Consider the following 22,372-nt stretch of genomic DNA (forward strand, 5'->3'; position numbering starts at 1 on the left):
GCAAAAGGTTAGCCGTACTGCACTTAAATTGCTGCATAAAAATAATTTTTTAATATTTTGGTTTAGAGGTAAACTTCCTACAAGACGTCGCTTGTTTTGTATTTATATGTGCTCCCAAAACGTATCAAAACTTCCAACATTTTCAAGAATTATTTTACCTGAAATAATGTCCGTGCTTTCGATATCTTAGTGCATGTTCAAAAAAAATCATTTGAACACGCTAAGTGACGTTCGATTTTAAAATTCAACCATCCTTGCCCAAAAAAAATATGGTCAAATTCTTTGTTTTGCGGCAAAAAGAAGAAGAAAATTTGATTTCTGTAGCGGTGTGTTAATTACATAATTAGTGAGTATCGTGCCCAACTGTATCCAAACGTAGACGCAACCATTGGTAAATTTTCATACATTCAATTTTTTTTGTTGTTTCGTTTTATAAAACGATGTCATCTGTTAGATACACACACTGACTGAAGTAATAAAAAAAATGCAAATTTATTTATTAGGAAACCCGAAAAAAAATTATTTACACAAACGACCGAACGAAGATTATGCAATTTTTTTTTCTTATTTTGTTTGTTCGATCAGTTTCTAGTTTTTATTTATTTTAATGTTTTAGTTTTACACCAACAACAAACCATCTTTCAATATAAACGAAAATATTTTGAATTTTGAACTTAATAAAATATTCAAAGTGAGAAATCACAAACGTCGAATTAGATGCTTGTTTAAATAAACTTTTTTTTTCTTCATTCTTTTACAAATGGAAATACACTTGAAAGATCTATAGCATGCAGAATCGATTTACAATATTTTGGTGATCACCCATCAGAAGACATATGAGGTCAACTTGATATGTGCTGATCGTTGTATGGAATTAATTAATTTCAATAGTGCGGTTTAAGGTTTCGGGCTTGACATTTAAGATAAGAATGGCAGATAAAATAAAAGAGATGTGATGCAATTCATCAGGTTCTAAATTTATCGCAAAGCAATTCGGGCTCAGTTGGTTCATTTTTTCTTTACTGAGGCTTTTTAAGTAAGCTGAGCACTTCAGTTCGTATGTTAAAAAGTACCATTTTGTGATAAATAGCAGAGAGTGAAATGTGAAATTTGTCATATCTTCTAACTTGGGAGTTGTTGGGATTTGTGATTAATTCTAGAACAATTTCGTTAAACAAATAAAAATCTAGATTTTCATTTTCTGAATTTGGATTAGGCACGCGCTCGCAACAAGAACGAAACACCGAAAATCTAGATTTTCATTTGTTAACTAAAGTTTGTGTGGAATCATTTACAAACCACAACAACTCCCAACTCGCTAGATTCGAAGCGAATCACTGTATCACTGTCCTTGGATTATTGACATAACAATGATGGCATACAACCTCTAGACTCAAAGTAATTCTTTTAAAAAATCCATAAATGTGAGTTTTTAGAAATTATGACGGTTACCAATCCGAAAACAAGGTACCACTTGGTACCCATTCAGATTTTTTATAGTCGGTATATGGTTCAGTTTTAAGGGAAACATAAATGTACGCGGAAAACACCGACAGTCATAGGGTGTTGGTACTATTGAAAAACGTTTGTAGTTGACTTCAACTCTAGCTTTTTCGAGTTATCGGGTTTTATCTTTGAAAATCTTAATAGACTGTTGCAATCATAGCGAGAATATCGAAGACCAGTTAATAATAACTTGCCTTGGGGTGTGCTTGTCATTGAATATTTTCAAATACATTTTTGACATATTCCCCATGTTACTGATCCGAATTATATTTCTTTCGTTCTTATCACAACAGTCTATTTCACTGGATTGGGTCACGTTTTCTACAGTCAGCTCAGTTCCTTAATTGGCATTTTATTGCTTAGCTCAGATATGGTCAATAAACCGATACACAAGTCTAATTATATATCAAAGTAAAATAAAGACGAGAATTCGATGACAACTGGTCAACTTATAATCTCGAAACGAGATGATGAGATAAGCATTGTATACACTTGGCCGTGGACAAAAACGAAATTTCATGGATATTCAAAGCACTGGATTAAACTCAACAACAAATGACAGCAATCAAAACAAATTTGTTTCGTTTTACGAAGAATTAACAGAAGAGAAAAAAATTAATTTCAAAAGCAGAAAAATATTACCAATTCAAATGTGCTGGATACTTTGTATAGTGTTCTTTGCACTACAATGAAGTTATATTCCAGTAGATAAAAACTAATAATAAAGAAATGTCTGGTCAACCTCGTTACATCAACTCTTTTGAAGTCTTTATTGATGATCGGTGATCATCAATCAATCTACATTGAATAAAAATGCATTGGGAAACATAAAAAAAACCTTTTTATCTGATTCACAAATGTATGTTCGTATGTCCGTGCATACACCGTTCGTATGTTCACATATGTTCGTCTACATCTAACATAAACGTTGCGTTTTAAAAACATAGGCTAATAATCTTTTCAACCTTTTCAATCTTTGTTATTTATGTTCCAAGTGTGTATGAATCAGTTAAAAAACAACGAAACAAAAACTCCATGAATTGGCAATTGGTGGAAGTATCGTTTAGCAGATCTTCACTATAGCGCCCTTGATCTTAATCTGATACGACTTGGAAGTTACGAAATAAATGAAATAAAACAAATAAATTGCGCTGCTATATATTTTCAATTGTCTATACAAAATCGGAAGGTATTATTACTTACAGCGTTCGAAAGTCGTCTGCTTTTATGCCATTTTTTTTTGTTTTTGTTTTAAAGAGTTTCAATGGAAAAACATAAACCTTTCTGCAATTACCACGATTTAATTCATGCATTTGTTGTAAATTGTGTGTGTGTGTGTGTGTGTTGCTTTAAATTACACCATATTCGCGTCGCTATCAGCATCTGCTTGTCCTTGCTAAGGGTCGATCATTTTTCTTTCAGAAATCGACCTAAACTCTTCTATAAAGTGTGACTCTTCCCAAAGTTCGTCACGTGATGACTTAGCCAAGAAGACTAGTCTAGGCTCATGGACAATAAGGAAAGATCAAAGGAATGCAAAAAATATCCTTGAAAAATCGCTCTCTTTATTACCCTTTACGTACAATGTTTATCTCAAAGAATACGTTCAAAGAAAACACCAAGCGTTCTGATCACTTCATTTACGTGCATTTGATTCAATGGATCGCTAAAATTTCCTCGAGCAGCTGCAAATCCATGAAACATATCATCGAATCGTCGGTGGCCACTATTGTCATTAAAATTGATTCGCAAGACTTGGAAGAATGGTATCTGTTGACAAACAATATGATACAGAACATATACTCAAAATTCACAATAAACTTAGTGTACCATATCAGGTTCGTCACGTGATGGAATCAAATACATCGGTATTCTGACCAGTGGTGCCTGATCATTGGTAACAAACGATGGGTGAACAAGAGCACTTGCAATGAAGTAATCAGAAAGTTGAATAGCGGAAAGTGCACCAATCTGTCCTCCCCAACACATGCCAAATATAGCAAATTCCTCAACACCTTCACTCCGATAATGGTTCACAATGTTGATCAAATCTGGTTTGATAATTGAATCCCAATCTCCCACACGCTGTAGCCAGGTAGAAAGCTCTATTGGGCTAGAATTTAGAGCGAACATGTCACTAGGTGGACTTTAAATGTCTCATTTCTTTCACATACTCTATGGGTGCATTAAGACCCCAATGATCTCCACGATAAAAGTCCGGTAAAACCGCTCGAAAACCACCCGCTTGAAGAGCCATGTGATCAGTTACTTGTTTCATGTTGGAATTCGCGAATCCGAAAATGTCATAGACACCGATGAGCATTCGCCTGTTGTCGACATTGTCGGCGGCCTCGTAAACAGGGAGATCGCCAATGTTAACTACACGACCGCGGGGAATATAATCACCATCAACTGCCTTGTTCTGCGAAGGTAAAACTTTTTAGAAAAAGTCGGTTTCGATTTTCACACCGAAAGGGGGTAGGATTTTTCTAAAATTTTGAAACAAACTTGCAGCATCTTCACATGATTCACTTTCAATGTTTAAGATGACTATAATTCTCGCTCATACAACAGCAAGTGAAAACTTCATTATTATTTGTACACCGTATCCAACTGTTTTAGTCAAGAAAAATACCTCGGCGCATCCATGAGGCAGCAAATTCGGATCGTATATAACATTGCAATATGTTGAAACTACCGTAGAGGCCATTAAAAGCCATACTTTAACGGCAATCATTTTTTGTAGTTAAATTAGCACTAATGTTTGAAAATAAAACCTCCAGACTTTAAAAAGCTATAAGTTGAAGTGTTGCAAAGCGATAATTTTTATGAGAATGATAACACCTTGATACCATTGAGAACATGTCTGTTATAGTAGTAAAAACGTAAAAATAGATTCCAATTGTGAAAGATAATAGAAACATTAGCTTGCAATTTCGAGACCTCCACAAAAAGCTAAACTACTCACTGAACGAAAAAATAAAAATCGAGAATTTTGCTACATTATAAGACGAGCAACTTAGGAAGTTTATTGTCGCAATAAAATTTTAAGTAGACAGACACCGGCATCTATTTAATGCAATTGAATTTTGAGAAGACTATCGAAATGGCAGACAATTTCAAATTTTTAACGATTTTTCCTTCTGTTAATTGCAGGGCGTGAAAATAAAAATGGACGACGCCGGAAATATTTTAATTAGACGTTATGCGAAAAGCAATGTGTACATAAAAAGCACTGCTAGTGGACCAAACGAGGAGACGGCTATAGGAGCGGAGATATTAAAATTACCAAATAATGCATTAGAAAGTGAAAAAATTGTTAAGGTCTGTGTCCAAACCACAGCCATATGTTAATTTGCCCATTGATCAATCAATTTGGAATTATTTTCAGGTTTTTGATATGAAAAAATTCCAATCGAATGTAAATCGTGAACTAAGACGTGCATATCCGGACCGACGTCGATTAGAAACACAATGCCTGTCAGCTGTGGCGTTTGTGAAAGCTGAAAATGACATCTTAGATTGTCCAATATGGGTACTAATTATAAATGTCGTTGCAATGGATATGTTGAAGAGCAAATTACCACCAGGTAGGTCAAGCAACAATTTTTTTTTTGGTTAATTTAAACTCGTCGAAATTCCATCTAATGTTTTACATCGAAAAAAACACGCCAATTTGTTTTGTTAAACTGATTGGCAAAGCTGTAGATCAAATTCAATTTAGCCAATTTTATGTTAAGTATTCCTTACCCGACGTTTACAGGTGAAATTAAAAAAAAATATTTTGAGAATTATTGCATCTAGGTAGTCCGACTTTGACTTTAGTTCAAGATCCTGATATAAAATCATTAAATCTGTTACTTCAGTTATCTGTAATAGCTCCAGCAAAGTTCGACACAAATCTATAACTTCATTTGTTTCAGCGTTGCTTTTGATATATAAAAGAACAAAAGACAGAGTTCTTCGTTTTATTTGTCATCTTTGTCCATAACAGATGACGTAGCATTCGATCAATGGAAATGTCAGCGCTGGCGCTGCCGTGTCACGGTGGCCCTCAATAGAAAAAAGTTTTTTAGAAGGATCAGCTCAGATATAGACTATATCATATAGTGGAACGGTTTTTCTGAGCCTTCTGAGGTCCCATCACTCCTAACAATACTCTTTTTTTTGGGTACCCTCTCAAAAACACATTTTTTTTGCTTGATGTTCACGAAAGTCCACACAAAATCCATCCAAAATTCGGATAAAATCGAAATTCAAAAATTTTGTATGAGAAGGGATCAGCTCAGACATTGCTCATTTTTTGGGTACCCTTTCATAGAACTTTTTCTCACTTCAGGGACACCGTGCGGTAACAATCCTTAGCACACCATGCACGAATTTATCAAATATAGTCTAAATCGCGTGCTTTATATGATAAATTTTTGCTTAAATGAGCTGATCAAATTCGAGTTTTGCGGAGTCTAGACCGACAATATAATTTAAACTTTCTCCGTTTCGATGATCATCGTGTTATATTGCTGGTTATTCATTATTTTATATGTTACTTTGGGAAGAAAGTCAATGAATTATGAATGAGTTTGTTAGTTTGATCTGTTATTTGTAAATGATAAATAGAGATACGATCATATAACCAATAAATACACCATCTGCCTACATACAAAAATTGCGAAAAATAACATGTTCATCATGGTTCATCATTTAAGCCGAATGGTTTATGGATTTTGAAAAATAACCATGTCCATTTGTCTGCCGATTGTTAGTCATGCAATGAAGTGTGTGTATTATCAGGTGATAATCGAAGTTCGCTGTTGTTATGTTCATTACAGTTAAATATCGGTCTTATGACATTTGTATGTATTTCTGAACAAAATTGTAATTAATGAAGCTGTTACGTAAGACATCTGATTGCATCATTATGCTGGTGATGTTGTCAGAATATCAATTCATAGAAAAGAGAAGTTTCGTTCAGCAAATTCACAATCAGTTCAACATCTTATGTTTACAGACACATGAAACGGCATTTAACCGACGACATTTCATTTATGCAATTGAAATAATCTCATACGGTGGAGTAGGTGATGCAAAAGTTAATTAGTCCTTAGCGTTAATTACATGATCATCTGAAAATAGTGAAACACCTGAGATTTATGAGAAACAGAATCATCATTTGTTAACGTTGGAGGAACTTATATGCATAGCCTCTAATTCGCTACATTACAGTTTTCTTAGTCCGTCAATATAATCTCAAGCGTCCCTTCAAATAACGGGAATCACCGTTACTATATTACCGTGTCAGTCATCTGAGAACCTTCGGTTTGTTTAAAGAAACCGTAATCTAGCTGACAAGTTTATCAATTCGACTGTATCAACAAAGCTTTTTTTTCATCAGCTCGAATAACTTTTTTGATTCAATTAAAAAACGATTTTTTTTCTCTTCTCTCTCGCATGAGAAATTATTCATATTCAACAAGTGCAGTCAGATTATCAATTTTATTAAATTATCCCCAATATTGCTAGATGTCAATCATAGAGGCTAGTAATCACATGATGATATTCATCTATCGCGGGGCATGATATTGAAGAAGTATTTCAATTTACACTATTTGAAGTTCAAAATTTTGGCCACATAAAAAAATAAGAATTTTGAAATGCATTTTCGTCGAATGTATCTAATCCAGTGATTAAAATCTTAGTTAAGAAGCAGAGGAGAAAAAAAAAACAATTTTCATCACTCTCCAAATTAAAAATTCGTTTACATTTTACCGACAGACATCTCATTAACTGCATATTAACAACCAATTTGTGTCTTCCTTATGCTCAACATAAAAACCTACACATCTTTTCTCAGTTCTTTTTTTTTTGGACTCCATCGCACCGTTCATTATTCTGTCTAATGTGTACCTAATAAATAATAAATGCCCAACAAATAAATTGATTTATTTTGATTTGTTCGTTTTTGAAAACTTAAATAAATTAACCGAAAATAATTTGACATAGAAAACAACGATGGTTACAGTTAGCCACTCAGAATTTTTTATTTTTTTTGTATTAAATATTCGTAAAGGAATGAAGAAATGGTATGTGGCGAGGGCTTTACATATTGAGAGTGCCATCATATTTGAAATGATAAATAATGTTATTTGTACGTTGAGTTATGTAATGGAAAATATGGAATGAACCGAAGAAGAAAAAGAAGTAAAAAAAACACCGAACTTATTATGCATGCAAATCATGAAGAGTTTGGTAACTTTTATTTTATGATATTTTTAACGCATAGGGATAACGGTCCAATAATTCTAAAATATGTGCTCAGTGTGGATTATATATTTTCTCGAAAATTCAACTTTTTTTTGTAATAAACTATAAGATTAAACGATCGGCTTATAACAATGATATTATCGTTGAAATTACATAATCTTAGATCTTCACCATTCATATTGAACTAAGATTTTTCGTAACTATTTCCTTGTTAAATTGGTCGATCGGTTCGTTATTATATTAAAGAAAGAAAAAAAACGATTAGAAATTTGCCAAAAGTGTGTAGAATTGTATCGTCAGTAAATTTTGTCCCTTTACTTGCATCCTTCCTCACCCTAAATATCAATGGAGTTTAAATGGAAATAATTTAAACAAATCGACACACAGCCTTGAAAAGAACAGTTTTCTATCGTTCCGTTTCCAATGATTTACCCTTTTAGAAACATCAATCATTTAACGCAGCACAATCCTTAAAACTATTTCAATTGTTCAAAGAATTTCGTAATGTTTGCAACAAAATCTATTACTTCAATATTGTTATCGCATCTTTGTATTCATATGCTTAGCCTACATTTAGGCGAGATATCGATGAATCACCTAACTTTTTTTAGAGTATTTGCATACTTTAAGGCGTTATTCGAAAGTCACCATAGGCCGGTGGTCCAGAATGCTCTTGTTATTGGCCGTAAAAGGGTGCTAGTGAGGTCTCTCAAAAACGAACAATTCAAATCAAATCCTATATAAGACAATACAGAGTCAGAGCTCATCTCTTATTCTTGTCGTTATTGTTGTCAGAAGATGTCTATGTTCTCAACCGATCAAAAATGTTACATTTTCTCTGTTTGTTCTTTTCAGTTCAACGACCCTTAGACATAAAAAATAGACCCAGAATTCCGATTCCCGATGAAGATCCATACAGTGTAGCTGGCAATGGAGGTGGAAGTGGCGGAAGTGGAGGCAGTGGTGGAAGTTCAGGTAGCTCTGGTTTTGGAAATGGAAATGGTATGATGACATACAGTAATTTAGTAATTGTTGAGGCGGCTGAATTGACAAAACAAATTTATTTTGAAATTTAGGTCATGTTGCAGCAACAAGAGATCAACTGCTACTTCAAACACAACAATTAGCGCAAAGAAGAAGTGAAAAGCCGCCAAAATTGCCACCAAGGGACAATCAATATCCTCAAGATATTCCCAAGGTAATTGGAGTACGTCAGTGTGTATAGCGATTCGTTCAATGTAAATCTTATTTTCGAAATAGCCTGATTATGACGATATTCACGATGAAGACACGAAAATCAAAGCATTTAAGGGAAAATCAGACAAAGGAAAAGACTTGAACAAAAAATACGGTAAGTGAACGAATTGTAATGTTTTTTTGCTATTATTGTTATTGTGTTAACATTGGAGCGGCGGTTATATTCGGGAAATTATTCTTCGCGATTAAAATGAAAGAAATTATTCGAAGCCAAAAAATTTAAATTTTAAATTCGTGACTTGATTGAACAACTAATTGCATTGAAATTAACTGAACCGAACTCATTCTGATGAAATTAATATTTCGATCCATATGTTCGTCCGTGTTACTTTACCTTAGTTTCTTCGTTTAAGTTTTTTTTTTATTGTTTTTCTTTTTCATTTTATTTTTATTTGAAATCAACAGTGATGAGCCAATCAACAAATCGTCGTCGTGTATTGTATGCATGACAGCAATTGAAAGGCACAATAAATTAACATTTTATTTATATATCTAAAACAAGTAGTTAAATGGTAAAATGCAAAGACATAATAAAATGTCAGGCTGAACATGAAGTAAGTTTAACAAAATGTGATAGGAAAAACAGTGAAATAACAAGCAGAAATTAACAAAGAAAACTTAACTGAAAGACAACAGAAATAGTTACATTTGTACGCAAATGGTGCTTGCAGCTACCACAGCAACTAACATGAAAAATAAACTGTTTTTTCGTTCAGTAAAGAAAGAAAGAAAAAACTGGAAAATAACGAACGAGCAATGCAAACAAGTGAAAACAATACGTTACTTCTCACATAAATTAATTTGTGCCAGCCGCGCAGATTGCGATTCATTGATAGAAACGCGCAATTCTAAGTCAAAATAATTACACTGCAACAAATTTTTCTATTTCTTTTAATTTATTCGCTCCAGTTACCGACATGGTACCAAACGAAAAGAATAGGCTGAACAGAGGCAAATTAAGTCACGATTTACGAGCTGAAAACGAATGTGTTTTTAATTAATAAATCCTTGCCTCGATTTTATACTGCATACAGATCTCTTTCGTTGAAACGCTTGCACACTTGATGAATGGATTGTTGATCCGACTGAAATGCATTTAATTAATATTTTATTCAAAATAATTATTGATTTTATTTCTCTCGTTGCCAACATTTCTGCAGACCGTTAAATTTATTGGGTATGCGTTAAAATGTATCAATTGAGGTGGAGCAATATTCAACAATTTTATTTTTCATTGGTAGAGTGAGAATTATTCGATATCGGTTCGGTAAAATCAATTATTTATTTGTACGCAAGACCTTCGACCTTAACACAGTTGTGTCATTTATGCTGTATAACAGAATGTTAGCCCTTTAACCCTTTTGTAATAATGAACACTTAACGAGAGTGCGGCAATAAATGATCTTAACGTAATTCTTCAGTTGGTTTTTTGTAAGTCTTGCTCTTGTTACACGACGTAAAACCAATTTGTAGGACTCAATAAAAACATTCCGAAGTTTGAATTGAATTAGTTACGTTGGTAGATTCAAGTTAGCTTCACTTTCTTAAAAACAATTTCGCCTGAACTCACTGTATGTCGAGATAAAAGTAGAATAAAACCTGCGTTCTACCACACATTATACGTACCTTCGAAGGCTTCATTTAGCAGCTCCATTCTTTTGGACATTTAGCACATTAGAAGATTAACTGCATATAGAATGCAGAAATCGTATAATTCAGCTGATTGCACAATTGCAGACTCGTTACTTGTTTGTAGTACATTTTAATGCGAAATAAATGAATTAAAAGTGTCCAATTAAAAATACCTCATATAGAAACTGGCATTAATTTTCGTTCGGAAAAAAATAATTTACTTTCTTAAACCACCAATTAACCGTTCGGATAAAAGCAAATAAACTAAACGAACCCCGGCGAACTAATTAATAATTAATAAACGAATGTGTTTTACAATTTACCGAGAATTTTAAAAGTTGTCAATGCTGTCCAATTAATTTGAATTCATCAAAATGAGTTAAAGTTCCAATTTTTTAATTGATTTACCGTTCAGTTAACTTTGGCGGTAGAGCACACTTACCATTCCGTACCGCATTGGTAATTGTAATTTGTTACATATCGCAAGATGAAAAACTTTATCGAGAGTAGATCTAGTGTATGAACCAGACAATTTTCGACTGGAGTGGTGGGTGATGGCAAAATGAAGCTGTTCTGCCTCATAAAATTACCATTTTTTTTAAATCGGTCTGCGCTCACTAACCAATTCAAATTACCAAATAAAAATTTTCAGCCACACTGATTGATGTCGTAGAACAAATGTTTTTGACTTTGTGATATAATAGTAGATTACGTTGGATACAGTGGAAGTCATTCATTACATGAGTGATCACTTTTGTGATACGAGTCGATCTCACGAGCGTGTATTTAAGCAAAGAGGCTTGGAAACTGTTATTTCGACAACTGTGCGAGTCGAAATGATAGTGTCGATAGCGATTTGATTAAATACACAGTCGTGAGTTCGCGACTCTCATAAATTTTTCCGACTGAGTTACTTCCAGCGCCAGCATCCAATGTACTTTGTTTTATTCTACCCCATACGGGAAGTTGTCATGTAATGATTTGTACATGTAATGAACAATTTCCATGAAGGGTAAACATATAAGTAATGACAACTTTCCGTATTGGTTAAAAGGAAAAGCGACCGTGATCCTACCTTCCATAAGACAACTATTAAATTGTAACGGAAAAGGAAGTATTTCAAAAAAGAAAATTTATTTTTTTTTAATTTGCCGTTCTGCCTGCTCTGACCAAACTGGAAAGCTGCATAATGAACTGTTCCTGAATTAATATCCTACAAAGTTTTCCAAACGAATTGAATGACTGATCAAGTTAAAACTCTTTCAGATGACCCTTATTATTGCGGACTGCGCGCTAGAGTACCGAACTTTGTGAAAACATCAAAGGGTCGCGGCAAAGATGCAACAAAACGTTTATCGATCGCTCAGCTACATCATCCCGCTTCACTAGCATCGATACATCAACTGCACCACAATCATCCGGCGCACATGTTGAGCCCGCACCAACAACAAATGATGTTTCACGCGCGCAGTTATGAAAGTGGCATTGGTATGTATAGAAATTTGATATTAGAACCGTTTCCGTACCGATACAGAAACTATCTGCAAGACTGGTATGACAATTCCGTGGAATTACCAACTCGAATTCACACAGACAAACACAGACTACAACCAAAACTTGAACGTCACCAACAACATTTAGACATAGTCGATACTAATCCGTATAGCACTAACATCATAGTCACTAAGAATCCACTTTGTGCAAATAATAATGGAAATTGGAGGTCTTATGATAGTAGAGACACGTATGGTTATTGTAAGCCGCAAGGCACTAGTGATTACGGAGTGGTTGTAGACCATCGTTTCGGTAGTGATAGTGATATAGTGTACATGGATGATGGGGACAAAAATCCAGAAGAATATTTCTCTGATAGCTTAGAACGGTCAAGGTACTATGAGGAAGCCGCCAAATCGAAGCACAGACAATCATTTCTGCATCCATTTTATAAGAATCAAAATTACCCGGTTAACGATACCAGAAATTATCATAAAATTCATTCAAATCGAAGCCATATTAATGATTGTTGTCAAAACGGTTATACGCTCAGACGAACTGCATCGAACGAGAGTTTTTTTGGTGTACCGTCTGAGCCGAAGAATGTGAAACACATCTACCATAAAAACCATAAACATAAAAAGTCGAAAAAATATGAAAATCGTGCGCAAAGAAATAAAACGAAATTGGTTAGGTCATCGTCTGACCGAAGCATATCACACGTGCAATGCTCTGACCGTCACTCATCGAATTATTCGATCATAGACAATAATAATAATTCGAAATATGCACGAAGGTTCTTGAACAGTGATGAAACTGAAACAGTCTACGGGTATCTGCGGCCAAGAAAGCATTCATTTAGGGCACATTGATAATTTGATGTTGTCTTTGACAATATTGCAAGTGATCAATTGGCGGCGGGTAGTCTAAGTTTAGGGACCTTTCTTCTTATCATTGTTTAAACGGCTGTTCGTTCTGCTATTTCTCTCGTCATTTTTTATTCTCACGAAATTGTTTGTCCAAAACGTCAGAGGTTTTTCTGAATTTTCTGGGCCGGATTTAAAAGCAGATATGACAATCAACTCAACTCAATTAGCACATTGTAATGTAAATAGCAAACATTATCATCTTCTGTGGCAGTTAATTAATACCTCACCTAAAGTACAATATCGTAGAATTTAAAGTCTATTTTCACCAATTTTTCTATTCAAACGAAACTTAAATTTTAGTCAACTTAGCTTGGCGACGATGTCTACCAAAAATAGCACAACACTTTTAATATACAAAACTGTTACTTATTATGTACCATATCCACTATGACTGTGACACACGGTGTAACGACTAGACTGACTGATAAAATGATTCTTTGTTAAGGGCTAGGTGAACAAAATAACTAAAATTTTGATAATGGAAAACATTTTTCCAGATTCAGATATGGTAGATACATCTCCATACAACCACATTTATGGTCGCATTCCACTGCCAACCAGGGGCTATATACCAGCTCCTCGGACAATGTATATTGGGGAATGGGATTGATGAGATTTCGGTTTGTTTTGAAGGAAAAATTAATTTATTATTAAAAAAAAAAGGAAGAAAAATTTGGAGGAACGTCTTAATAGCTGTTTAGTGTACATAACATATAAAACACAAATTGGAGTCAATATCTGCTATCCAAAATGAAGGAATCTTGTGTGTAAATAAATGATAATGTAAACTGCTAAGGATAAAAAGGAAAACATTTTTAAATAAATTTATCTCGTTAATTAAGCCAGGACTTTAGCAATATATCTGTTAATCTTAGACAATTAATTTTCCAATTTTAGTTCTTTAAACACAACAATTTGATCCACGTAATTTACAATTAAATTTTAAAATTACATAAGCTGTCGTTGTGGACGCCAAAATTAATTAAACGACCTTTTAACTGTAGATAGGTTAGCACTTCAAATTCAATCAAACGAAAATCAGATTTTTGTTCACCATTGTTAACCATTATAATTAAGTCAAAAGTTCGTACGGTTTTAGTTAATTGATCAAATAAAAGATACATCAAAATGTGGGAGTGGGGTTAAGGAAGATTAAATGGATAGAAATTGCCATAATTGTGTTTTACGAATGTGTACATATGTGAAGATCGATTCTGGATGAAGGGTCCAGTTTGGAGGATGAATGCGAATTCCTTTCTTTTATTATATCGGATGGTACTTTTAGTCTATTAATTTGGAAATTAATCTTAGTCTTCATATAAATCGTCTATCTCGTGACAAACCGGCGTAGACTTTTAAACACAATGAAATTTCATTGTGTTTTCAGAAGATACGCTGGTTCGTCACGTTATAGACGACATAGATCGTTGAATGTTTTCCATTGCGTTTTTTTAATCAAAAACGACTGGTAAAATATTTCGAACATTTTTGAATCGTTTTTTTAATGTATTTAGTGAAGCGCCGGAATAAGTTCTTTAAAAAAAAACCGAGCTTCAAAGTTTCCAATGTGAGAAAATGTCACTGCCCACAGTAGTCAACATAGGAGGGTCTAGAGTATAAAATTCAGCATAAACTGCCGTATTATTGGAGTATTAACAGTCATAGGAAGAAATATAACCGTCGTCTCACAGTGATTAGATTACAAATCGATGGAAAAGAAATCGTAAGATCACACTGGGCCTATTTGTGGCCTAACTGATTGTCTACCTGAACGTCTTAGGCTAGGTGATCGTTTTAATAACAATAATAATCCGGGCGAGGTTCACATCAACGTAAATTGTAACTCCCGTCAGATCAAATTTATTTTGATACGATAAACGGATTGAAAGTATTCTACAGTGGTGAGTTAAACTGAGTACTGTGCCTGTCTTTGCTTAGAACTTATGATTATGTTCACATGATATGAATGATGAGTGATGAGTCTTCCTTCAACCCTCTTTCACATTCGTATTAAATGAATCTTAAATAAGTAAACGTTTTAGTTAAATACGAAAAACAAGTGTAAAATATATAAAATGCTAACGAACCATGCGTAATACTCAAAAACAATGTAACAAAAACACCGTTTATCTCGAATATATATATCTTCGGCACGACATGTACATTATGTTTACCAAATAAGTTTTAAGGATTAATAGTGTGTATATCATCATCATCAAAATAAATTGAATATAATTTGATTATAACTGACATCGTACTTCGTGATGGAAGAATTTCATCGTCTCTGAAACAAAATGCTGCCATTGCTTTACTTATATTCATAAAAAAATGTTAAAATTGTTGCTTTATATGAAATCAAATTGAATTTCATTCTTTCGATATCCAATTCTCATTATTCGACTTTGAAAGATTAATTTTGTTGTTTGTTCAATGGGAAGATGTTGTGAACATTTTTCTATTCGCTTGACAAGATTAGATTTCAAAGTTGTCCATCAATTTTATTCCATAGCAGCTAGGCTAAGTGTTAAAACGATAAAATCTTAATATTCAGTCAAAACTATGGAAAACATAATCAATAAACGAAATGTAAATAACTGTTTCCTTATAACAAAACAAAAAAATTTATTCGAAATTAGTTCACTAAGCAACTAAGCGCAAGTAAAAATTATGTATGATAAATATCACGTTAAAATAATTACAATAAAACGGTGTGGGATAATTACAGGAAAATTGTTCAGAGTTTTACTTCTCAAAACCACATCATATCCTGCGATATGTTTACGTTTACTAGCAAGGTCTACTTTAAAGGTAAGTAACCCTAACTGTCTGTGTATCCTACGAGATCGGAAATAAGGCAATCACGAACCACTACAACCTTAACGAAAATCTCCACAGAATAGAACGATCGGTCCATCGACCCTATCGCTGTACTTGTGGTCTGGCACCTGAGACTGGTGTACATATTAGGGTGGTTTTCTTCAATCATCAATTTTTTCCATCTTTTAGCAGAAATTTTCTTAGCCATAAAGTCGTCTTATAAAAATACTTCGAACGTTTTCCTGTTCGTTCTTTGTAAATAAATCAAAGTTTCACCTAAACATGGAAAACTTTGGTCATTTTGTACCAGCTCAGAGAAAATAAAACGAGCCGTCAGAACAGTCGGAGCGTTTGCTGCGACTGAACCCGTACAAACCCGTACATCTATTGCGTACGTGACCCTAGTTCGTCCGTCGCCCTACTCTTACCGTAAGCCTACTACGCGAGTAAACGTCGGTAAAGTAAAATTCTTATGAAATGTGTACGTCTTAAAAATTGCGCATAGCGCAATTACAAAGCCCCGTACGACGTTCCTTTCAAATGTAACACAAATTTCGAATTGACCTAAAATTAAGTAAGTATCATTTTCACCGATTTATATTGATTTTACAAAAATCCAAAATTGCGGCCGACGGCCATTTTGTTAGGAGGTGGAAAGTAGTACGGCTGCTTTACATTCGTTAGTACCTTTCAAAAAAAAAAAATTTGAAATTCGGTCAAAGTTTACTCGAGATATTAACAAAAAACACCACATTCACTGTACGGCCGAGTAGCCACATATAAGCTCACTCCTAGAGACCTAGCTCACGCTCCGGTGAATCGAATTTCATAAACTTTTTTTTCCTGATTGGTACGGTCAATACCTATCTAATAAAGCAAAATCCATATAAATACGTTCAAATTTGGCCAACCTACAAGCAAAAACGGCTTGCCGCCCTGTACCTAGTTCACACCAAGGGGTCTAACTCACGAGTCGGTCATCCAATTTTCATAAACTTTTTTTTTGTCGATCGGTATTGTAAATACCTTTCATTTGACGTATCACTTACAAGTGTAGTGCTTAAATGTCTGGAGATATCGTCGAAAAACAGTTAGGCACTTATTGGGCCCCAGCTCCGGAAGGGTCGACCCAAAATCGTCCATCTTCGAATTTAGCCTCACTATTTTGACTATCTTTCAGGGAAAAAAAATTTTTTGAAATCGGATTCGATTTACTCAAGATATCGACGTGACAGACGGAGGACAGACGGACAGACGGACGGACGGACAAAATTTTTATTGCGGATTCGTTATCTATGAACATAGGCAAACACTTTGCCCTTACCGTCTGCTTCGAATTCCATCAATTACACACGGCATCGTAATCCTATAAGCCCCTTCGTACTTCGTACGGGGCTAAAAATTTAATCCTCGCGACGGTTTTTTGCTGCCAAAGTATTTATTTTACCGTGCAATCCACAACCATTTACAAAAAATGCAAAAAAACAACCCTAATCCTTAGAGATGCTCACGCTACAAGTTCTATACCAATCGCACCTTGTGATATCATGAACTTCAAGTTGAGGATCTGCAGTATATCATCTACCATCATTAGATAACAAGTGCCTTCTTATCGAAAACAAGGAAATCTCCTTCATAGAAGTAGTAAAGGTCAGGGAGTAGAGAAAGCATATTTGATCTGGGTTTCTGCTTCTTAATGGAAGAAGCCTACCAAAAATGCTAATACATCTAGATAACCCTAACTGCCTAACTCCAATAATAACTAAGAGTCATAAAACGAAAGAATTTTTAAGGAACATAGGTCTTCCCTAAAGTACTTAGCATCCATAAAATTCAGGTGAAAATTCAGGTCATGGACAATTTCGAGAATTTTGTGACTTCGTTCTGCGTCTGGGAGGGGAATTTGCATTGAGAAACAGATACCGTAGGCAACAGTTTTAAATTCTATTTAAAAATAGGTTAAACAAGAAAAGATTCATTTTACGTGGAAAAAATCAGGAACTATTTTTAAGACACCATTTTCGCAATATTGGAAAATCTTGGATTTTTTTTCTACAAATAGTCCCTGAAAAAGATCCGTTATCCAAATTACAAAAACAAAAGCTCATTGATGAGAATCACCTAATTCACAAACCTAAGCGAATGTTGTGCCATCTATTATAGCTTGATAGAAGAAAACAGATTACATAGTACAATCGCTGCAAACAATCACCATATGATTGTGATCTATGCGATATTCTATGCGGTTGACGTCAACAACAGTGTCAGTACAATATAGAGGTTGTAGATCTGTTGAAATGTTGTCGAAGTTGGAATATCTGTTTATTTCGCTGATAATATTATGTCGATTTAGCTTTGGGTAAGTGTTCTACTTTGACTGGTTGTAGTTTCGTCAATTGTTTTCACGGAGACAATATAGAACCAAACTGAGTCAAGTTGCACCTTTGTATTCTTCAATGAATTTATTGAATGAGTGATTGTTCGAATGTGTGAATGAAAATTCTGCACGGATGATACAATGAATACCAGTTGAATCAATGGTACTAACTTAAAATAGAAACTAGATCGATTCAGATGATTTGATTATTGATTAGCCCGTGTATCACCAACGTTGTAGATATAAATGCAATGCTAAGCCAAACATGAATCCTCAATTCGATACTCTGGTGTTTGTCCAGCAGTGGCCGCTTACATTTTGTCAAAGTTTGATGAATCAAGAAAAAGAATGCAAAATACCAGCACAAAAAGGAACTTGGACAATACACGGTATATGGCCTTCACGGTTCCATACAAACGCAGCCGACCAGCCTAGTTGTTGCGACTCTACAGTTTATTTGGATAAAAAGGGATTGCAACCAATAAAGGAACAACTGACACTCTACTGGCCAACCGGACAAAAAGGTAGTTCCATTTGACGCAAATTTTCGAAGAATGGTCGCTATAATTATCGAACTTTAATGCAGATAGATCGGACGAAAGTTTCTGGGAGTATGAATGGATGAAGCATGGGACGTGTAGTGTGGGCATCGAGGGTCTCAGTTCTTCTACCAATTTCTTTACTGCGGCATTGCATTGGCTAGCTGAATACAACATGACTTCAATACTCGCTAAGTCGAACATTATTCCCGACAACGAAAAGGCATACAAGTTGCTGGATGTACACACAGCGATAAAAAGTGTCCTCAACAGGAACCCATCGATCAATTGTTACATTGACACGAAAACCGGTGAACAATTTCTCAGCGAAGTCCGTATATGCTTCGATCGTCAACTATCGATCGTCGATTGTGACGGTATGAATCGGAGAACGAACAGGGATAACATAAATACGAATTGTCAGAACAAACCGATCAATTATCGGGGCTACGGACCCGATCATACATCTGATTGGTTCACATACGTCGGCTATTTCGGTCTTATTGTATTTGTTATTGTTGTAGGCGTAGGCCTTCTGATGAAAGACTCTAGCATAAGACAGAGAATATTTGGAAATCAAAGGTGACTCGAACGTTCAATAAAAGATCGATAATTTGGTTGTTATATGTGTTCGCTGGGTGGTACGGTCAGCAATTCATTCATCACTAATTAATTTCCACGATAGTTACTCTTTGGTTTTGCATTTTTTGTTACTTGAGAATTTTGAATAAATTGTTAGTTTCAAGGATATGTGAAAAGTGATAAAAGCTAGTTCTTTTGATTTTTAATAGATTTTTAGTTGACCTCGCCTGACAGATTTTTGGGATGTGAGAAAACTCACGCATTAGGATAAGAAGGAGCAAAAATGTTACCACAACTGTTTAAACAGGCCAATTACCTTTGCGAAAGGATAGGTCATCACGCCTAATTCAAACTAGGAGTATCTCTCTCTTTTCTCTCTTTCTCTGTAACTCGCATCTGTTAAAAACAATTTACTAAACACCGATACGCTCTAACCATGAATGTACTGTTCCGTCATGGGCAAGTTTATATTGGGAAAGAAAATATTTCCTTTGCTATCCAAATTCTCCGTAATGGCATGGCAGCATCCTTACTAGCACTATCCATTTCGTTATCCGGTTTACCATAGCTTACCATAGACGGTGTGATTGTGTCCACAATTAGTGGTCAAAATAGTCAATCCTGCATTGCTGGAATTTTCTTTTAAAGCGTCTTTTAAACTGAACTCAACTTGTATCGAAAATTTGGATTTGAAATTTTCCAAACGTTTATCATCACTGGGCCTGCCCGTCCATTCATAAAATGGCAATTTAATTTTCTGGATAACTGGCATTTCTGGCTTCTCTTATAATTCTTTAAGTTCTTTAAGTTCTTTAAGTTCTTTAAGCAGGCAATATTAATTCATCCCCAGGCAATTTCTTTAGCCGTACATAAACACGACTAGCCACACAAAATAATCTCTACTGCCTCCTCAGCTGGTGTGATCATCTTATAACATCTAGCTGTTATACGACTGATATGTGTTTATCTCCTTTGTTCTAAATGTAAAGCGAAAAGAATGATTCGTTCAATTTACTCATCCATTGCCTAACGGTTTTTCGATTTTTACTACAGTGATGATGGTGGGAAATCGAACCGCTATACAGTTTTTAAAATATTCTAAACAGATTGTTAATCATCTTCAAAGAACCTAACTATCCTTATTGAATTGCTAATCTTGCCTTCACGGTAGTAGCCGGACGTGACGCAAGTCCAATACTGCAAAAAAATTAGGTTTTATTATGAAAAATCGTTAATTTTGGGTGAATTCCTCTGTGATATTCAACTTTCGCATGGGGTAGGCAATGGAACGGGATTCGGAAATAACTTTGTGAAAGGGCTGTCTTATTAACCGTTTCCCGCACCTCTAGTCTTATGTAGAGCATAACGAGCGAATGAAGTGAGCAAGTTAAGTAGAGCGATACTCGCAAACTCATTCTTGTATTTTTTAGTGTTTCGGTAACTGTTTTTCGACAAGTGTGGAGAGTTTTTAGATACCCGAGCCGAAGGTGAGTTTCCTTTTTTCACAAAGTTGTTACCTCATTTAATGAATTACTTTCACAGCATCCAATGTACTTTTATTATTGGTACTTTTAAGTGCCTTTGTGTGTGACTGAATGCGCTGCATTGTGATGTTCATGGCTACTAGTTGGCTACCATTGGCTAGTCTAAGCTAATACTTACCTTTCATACAACTTCAGAAAATTTTCAGTAGCTTTGTCCAAGTAACATGAAAGGTAAACTACGTTGGGTCTGTAACAATAATTTATTGCACTTTATTTCTGATGTTTGTAGTCAGTTAAATGTGCAATAATAGAATTATAATCGCAGGCGAGCAAAAACATTTATCATACGGAGGTCATACTCCTTCAGTTAAACTGACAGCTTCAGCGTTGATTTTTTGCGTAAATGGTAGTCTTGCTGCCTGTTTTCTTGATATCCGTAATTAGGTAATCTTCAAATGGCCAAAACAAAACTTCTTGTTCGTTCATAGTACTGTGCGCTTCCAGTCCAATGTGCTTTGCTTTGGCAACCGTACTGATAACAAACTCTACATCGGCACCGAACGCCGTTGCAGTGGAACTCTTCAGTGAAGTTGACACATAATGCTGAAATAAAATGTATTTTCCAACTGCAGCATCCTTTACTTGTCCCTTGCACCCGCGATACAAAAGAGTTCCATCCTTTATAGTTTCAGGCTTACCCTTAACATTTTCAACTGCCAACATCAAAAATTTAAAGAAACTTTTGTAGGGATACTTTTCGATGCCGAATTTAGTGTAAAGAGTTCTCGTTTGCATGTTGAAATCGGAGTATAGATTTGGTGTTTCCAACGTATAAGCAATAAGAGCTACGTGGTATTCATCGGGATTGTGGTCTTTCTTTAATGCACCAGTTTTCCGCTTACTTTCAAGTATTTTCACTGCTGCATCCCAAGCTTGCTTATAATTCGTCTTTTCAGCAAATTCCTTTTTTTGCACTTCTAGAAGTTTATGCAAATCCTTTGGTACACTTACGTCCATAAAATGCAGTATCTTCGTTTTATTTGGATTGTTGCCTAAATCAATGACTGGCGCCTGAGGATCAACAAACCTATAAAGGATTATTGATGTTATTGTTACAATGTCTCTATATTCCGTAACTACCTGTTTCCTTTTGGAGGTGCCCCAGCAGCATAGAGCCTACAAAAGAATAATTTAGTTTACTGTTATAATGTTTGTATGTTATTCAATTACGTGGCATCTAATTCAGGCTCAAGATCTTCTGATAAAACCATTGGAGGCTCAGGATCAACAAATCTATAAAAAAAATACAAAATTTATTGTAACACCGTTTCGAATGTTAAAGAATTATTTTCACCTCTCCATTTCTATATTTTTGTTGAGATAGTTTGGTCAACTCGATTACAAAAGCGTCAATGAAATTTGAAATTGAAATTCCTTCTTTTATACTTCTCATCCAATGCGCATTTAATCTAAAATTACATAAGACAGTCAAAA

The 22,372-nt window shown here is 34.8% G+C and overlaps 4 protein-coding genes across 8 annotated transcripts in view; 2 read left to right on the forward strand and 2 right to left on the reverse strand.

The window, feature by feature from the left end:
- Positions 1 to 15,293, forward strand: part of LOC119073854 — a 97,783-nt gene extending 82,490 nt beyond the window's left edge. For 4 of the 5 annotated variants that reach the window (XM_037179717.1, XM_037179711.1, XM_037179716.1 and 1 more), the window contains 7 exons: positions 4,663 to 4,830; positions 4,898 to 5,096; positions 8,623 to 8,769; positions 8,844 to 8,965; positions 9,028 to 9,118; positions 11,923 to 12,144; positions 13,577 to 15,293. In XM_037179717.1, coding sequence (XP_037035612.1) covers positions 4,663 to 4,830; positions 4,898 to 5,096; positions 8,623 to 8,769; positions 8,844 to 8,965; positions 9,028 to 9,118; positions 11,923 to 12,144; positions 13,577 to 13,689 — 1,062 coding nt within the window. In that variant the 3' untranslated portion in view covers positions 13,690 to 15,293. The remainder of the gene's footprint in view (positions 1 to 4,662; positions 4,831 to 4,897; positions 5,097 to 8,622; positions 8,770 to 8,843; positions 8,966 to 9,027; positions 9,119 to 11,922; positions 12,145 to 13,576) is intronic. The other variant, XM_037179714.1, reaches the window with a different exon arrangement.
- Positions 3,036 to 4,328, reverse strand: LOC119073886 (uncharacterized AIM2 family protein C30D10.14-like). Its single transcript, XM_037179768.1, has 4 exons — positions 4,142 to 4,328; positions 3,681 to 3,928; positions 3,337 to 3,619; positions 3,036 to 3,276 (listed from the first exon to the last, which is right to left on the reverse strand). The coding sequence occupies exons 1-4, from the start codon at positions 4,241 to 4,243 to the stop codon at positions 3,100 to 3,102; spliced, it is 810 nt and encodes a 269-aa protein (XP_037035663.1). The 5' UTR covers positions 4,244 to 4,328; the 3' UTR covers positions 3,036 to 3,099.
- A 2,839-nt stretch (positions 15,294 to 18,132) lies between the features above and the next one.
- On the forward strand, positions 18,133 to 19,557 carry LOC119073877 (ribonuclease Oy-like). The gene is made up of 3 exons (XM_037179755.1): positions 18,133 to 18,255; positions 18,514 to 18,797; positions 18,860 to 19,557. The coding sequence occupies exons 1-3, from the start codon at positions 18,137 to 18,139 to the stop codon at positions 19,396 to 19,398; spliced, it is 942 nt and encodes a 313-aa protein (XP_037035650.1). The 5' UTR covers positions 18,133 to 18,136; the 3' UTR covers positions 19,399 to 19,557.
- Positions 19,558 to 21,124: 1,567 nt separating this feature from the next.
- Positions 21,125 to 22,372, reverse strand: LOC119073885. The gene is made up of 4 exons (XM_037179767.1): positions 22,233 to 22,372; positions 22,109 to 22,171; positions 22,019 to 22,054; positions 21,125 to 21,965 (listed from the first exon to the last, which is right to left on the reverse strand). The coding sequence occupies exons 1-4, from the start codon at positions 22,238 to 22,240 to the stop codon at positions 21,260 to 21,262; spliced, it is 813 nt and encodes a 270-aa protein (XP_037035662.1). The 5' UTR covers positions 22,241 to 22,372; the 3' UTR covers positions 21,125 to 21,259.

The sequence above is a fragment of the Bradysia coprophila genome, unplaced genomic scaffold (genome assembly GCF_014529535.1).
Source record: "Bradysia coprophila strain Holo2 unplaced genomic scaffold, BU_Bcop_v1 contig_138, whole genome shotgun sequence".
Classification (NCBI taxonomy): Eukaryota; Metazoa; Arthropoda; class Insecta; order Diptera; family Sciaridae; genus Bradysia; species Bradysia coprophila.

Coding starts and splice junctions, on each gene's coding strand:
- LOC119073886 (XM_037179768.1), bottom strand. CDS start 4,243: ATGATTGCCGTTAAAGTATGGCTTTTAATGGCCTCTACGGTAGTTTCA. Junction 3,929..4,141: donor TGCCTCATGGATGCGCCGAG/GTATTTTTCTTG, acceptor TTACCTTCGCAG/AACAAGGCAGTTGATGGTGA. Junction 3,277..3,336: donor CACGTGACGAACCTGATATG/GTACACTAAGTT, acceptor GTTTGTCAACAG/ATACCATTCTTCCAAGTCTT.
- LOC119073877 (XM_037179755.1), top strand. CDS start 18,137: ATGCGGTTGACGTCAACAACAGTGTCAGTACAATATAGAGGTTGTAGA. Junction 18,256..18,513: donor TTATGTCGATTTAGCTTTGG/GTAAGTGTTCTA, acceptor CCAACGTTGTAG/ATATAAATGCAATGCTAAGC. Junction 18,798..18,859: donor CTGGCCAACCGGACAAAAAG/GTAGTTCCATTT, acceptor ACTTTAATGCAG/ATAGATCGGACGAAAGTTTC.
- LOC119073885 (XM_037179767.1), bottom strand. Junction 22,055..22,108: donor GAGCCTGAATTAGATGCCAC/GTAATTGAATAA, acceptor ATTCTTTTGTAG/GCTCTATGCTGCTGGGGCAC. Junction 21,966..22,018: donor GCACCTCCAAAAGGAAACAG/GTAGTTACGGAA, acceptor AATCCTTTATAG/GTTTGTTGATCCTCAGGCGC.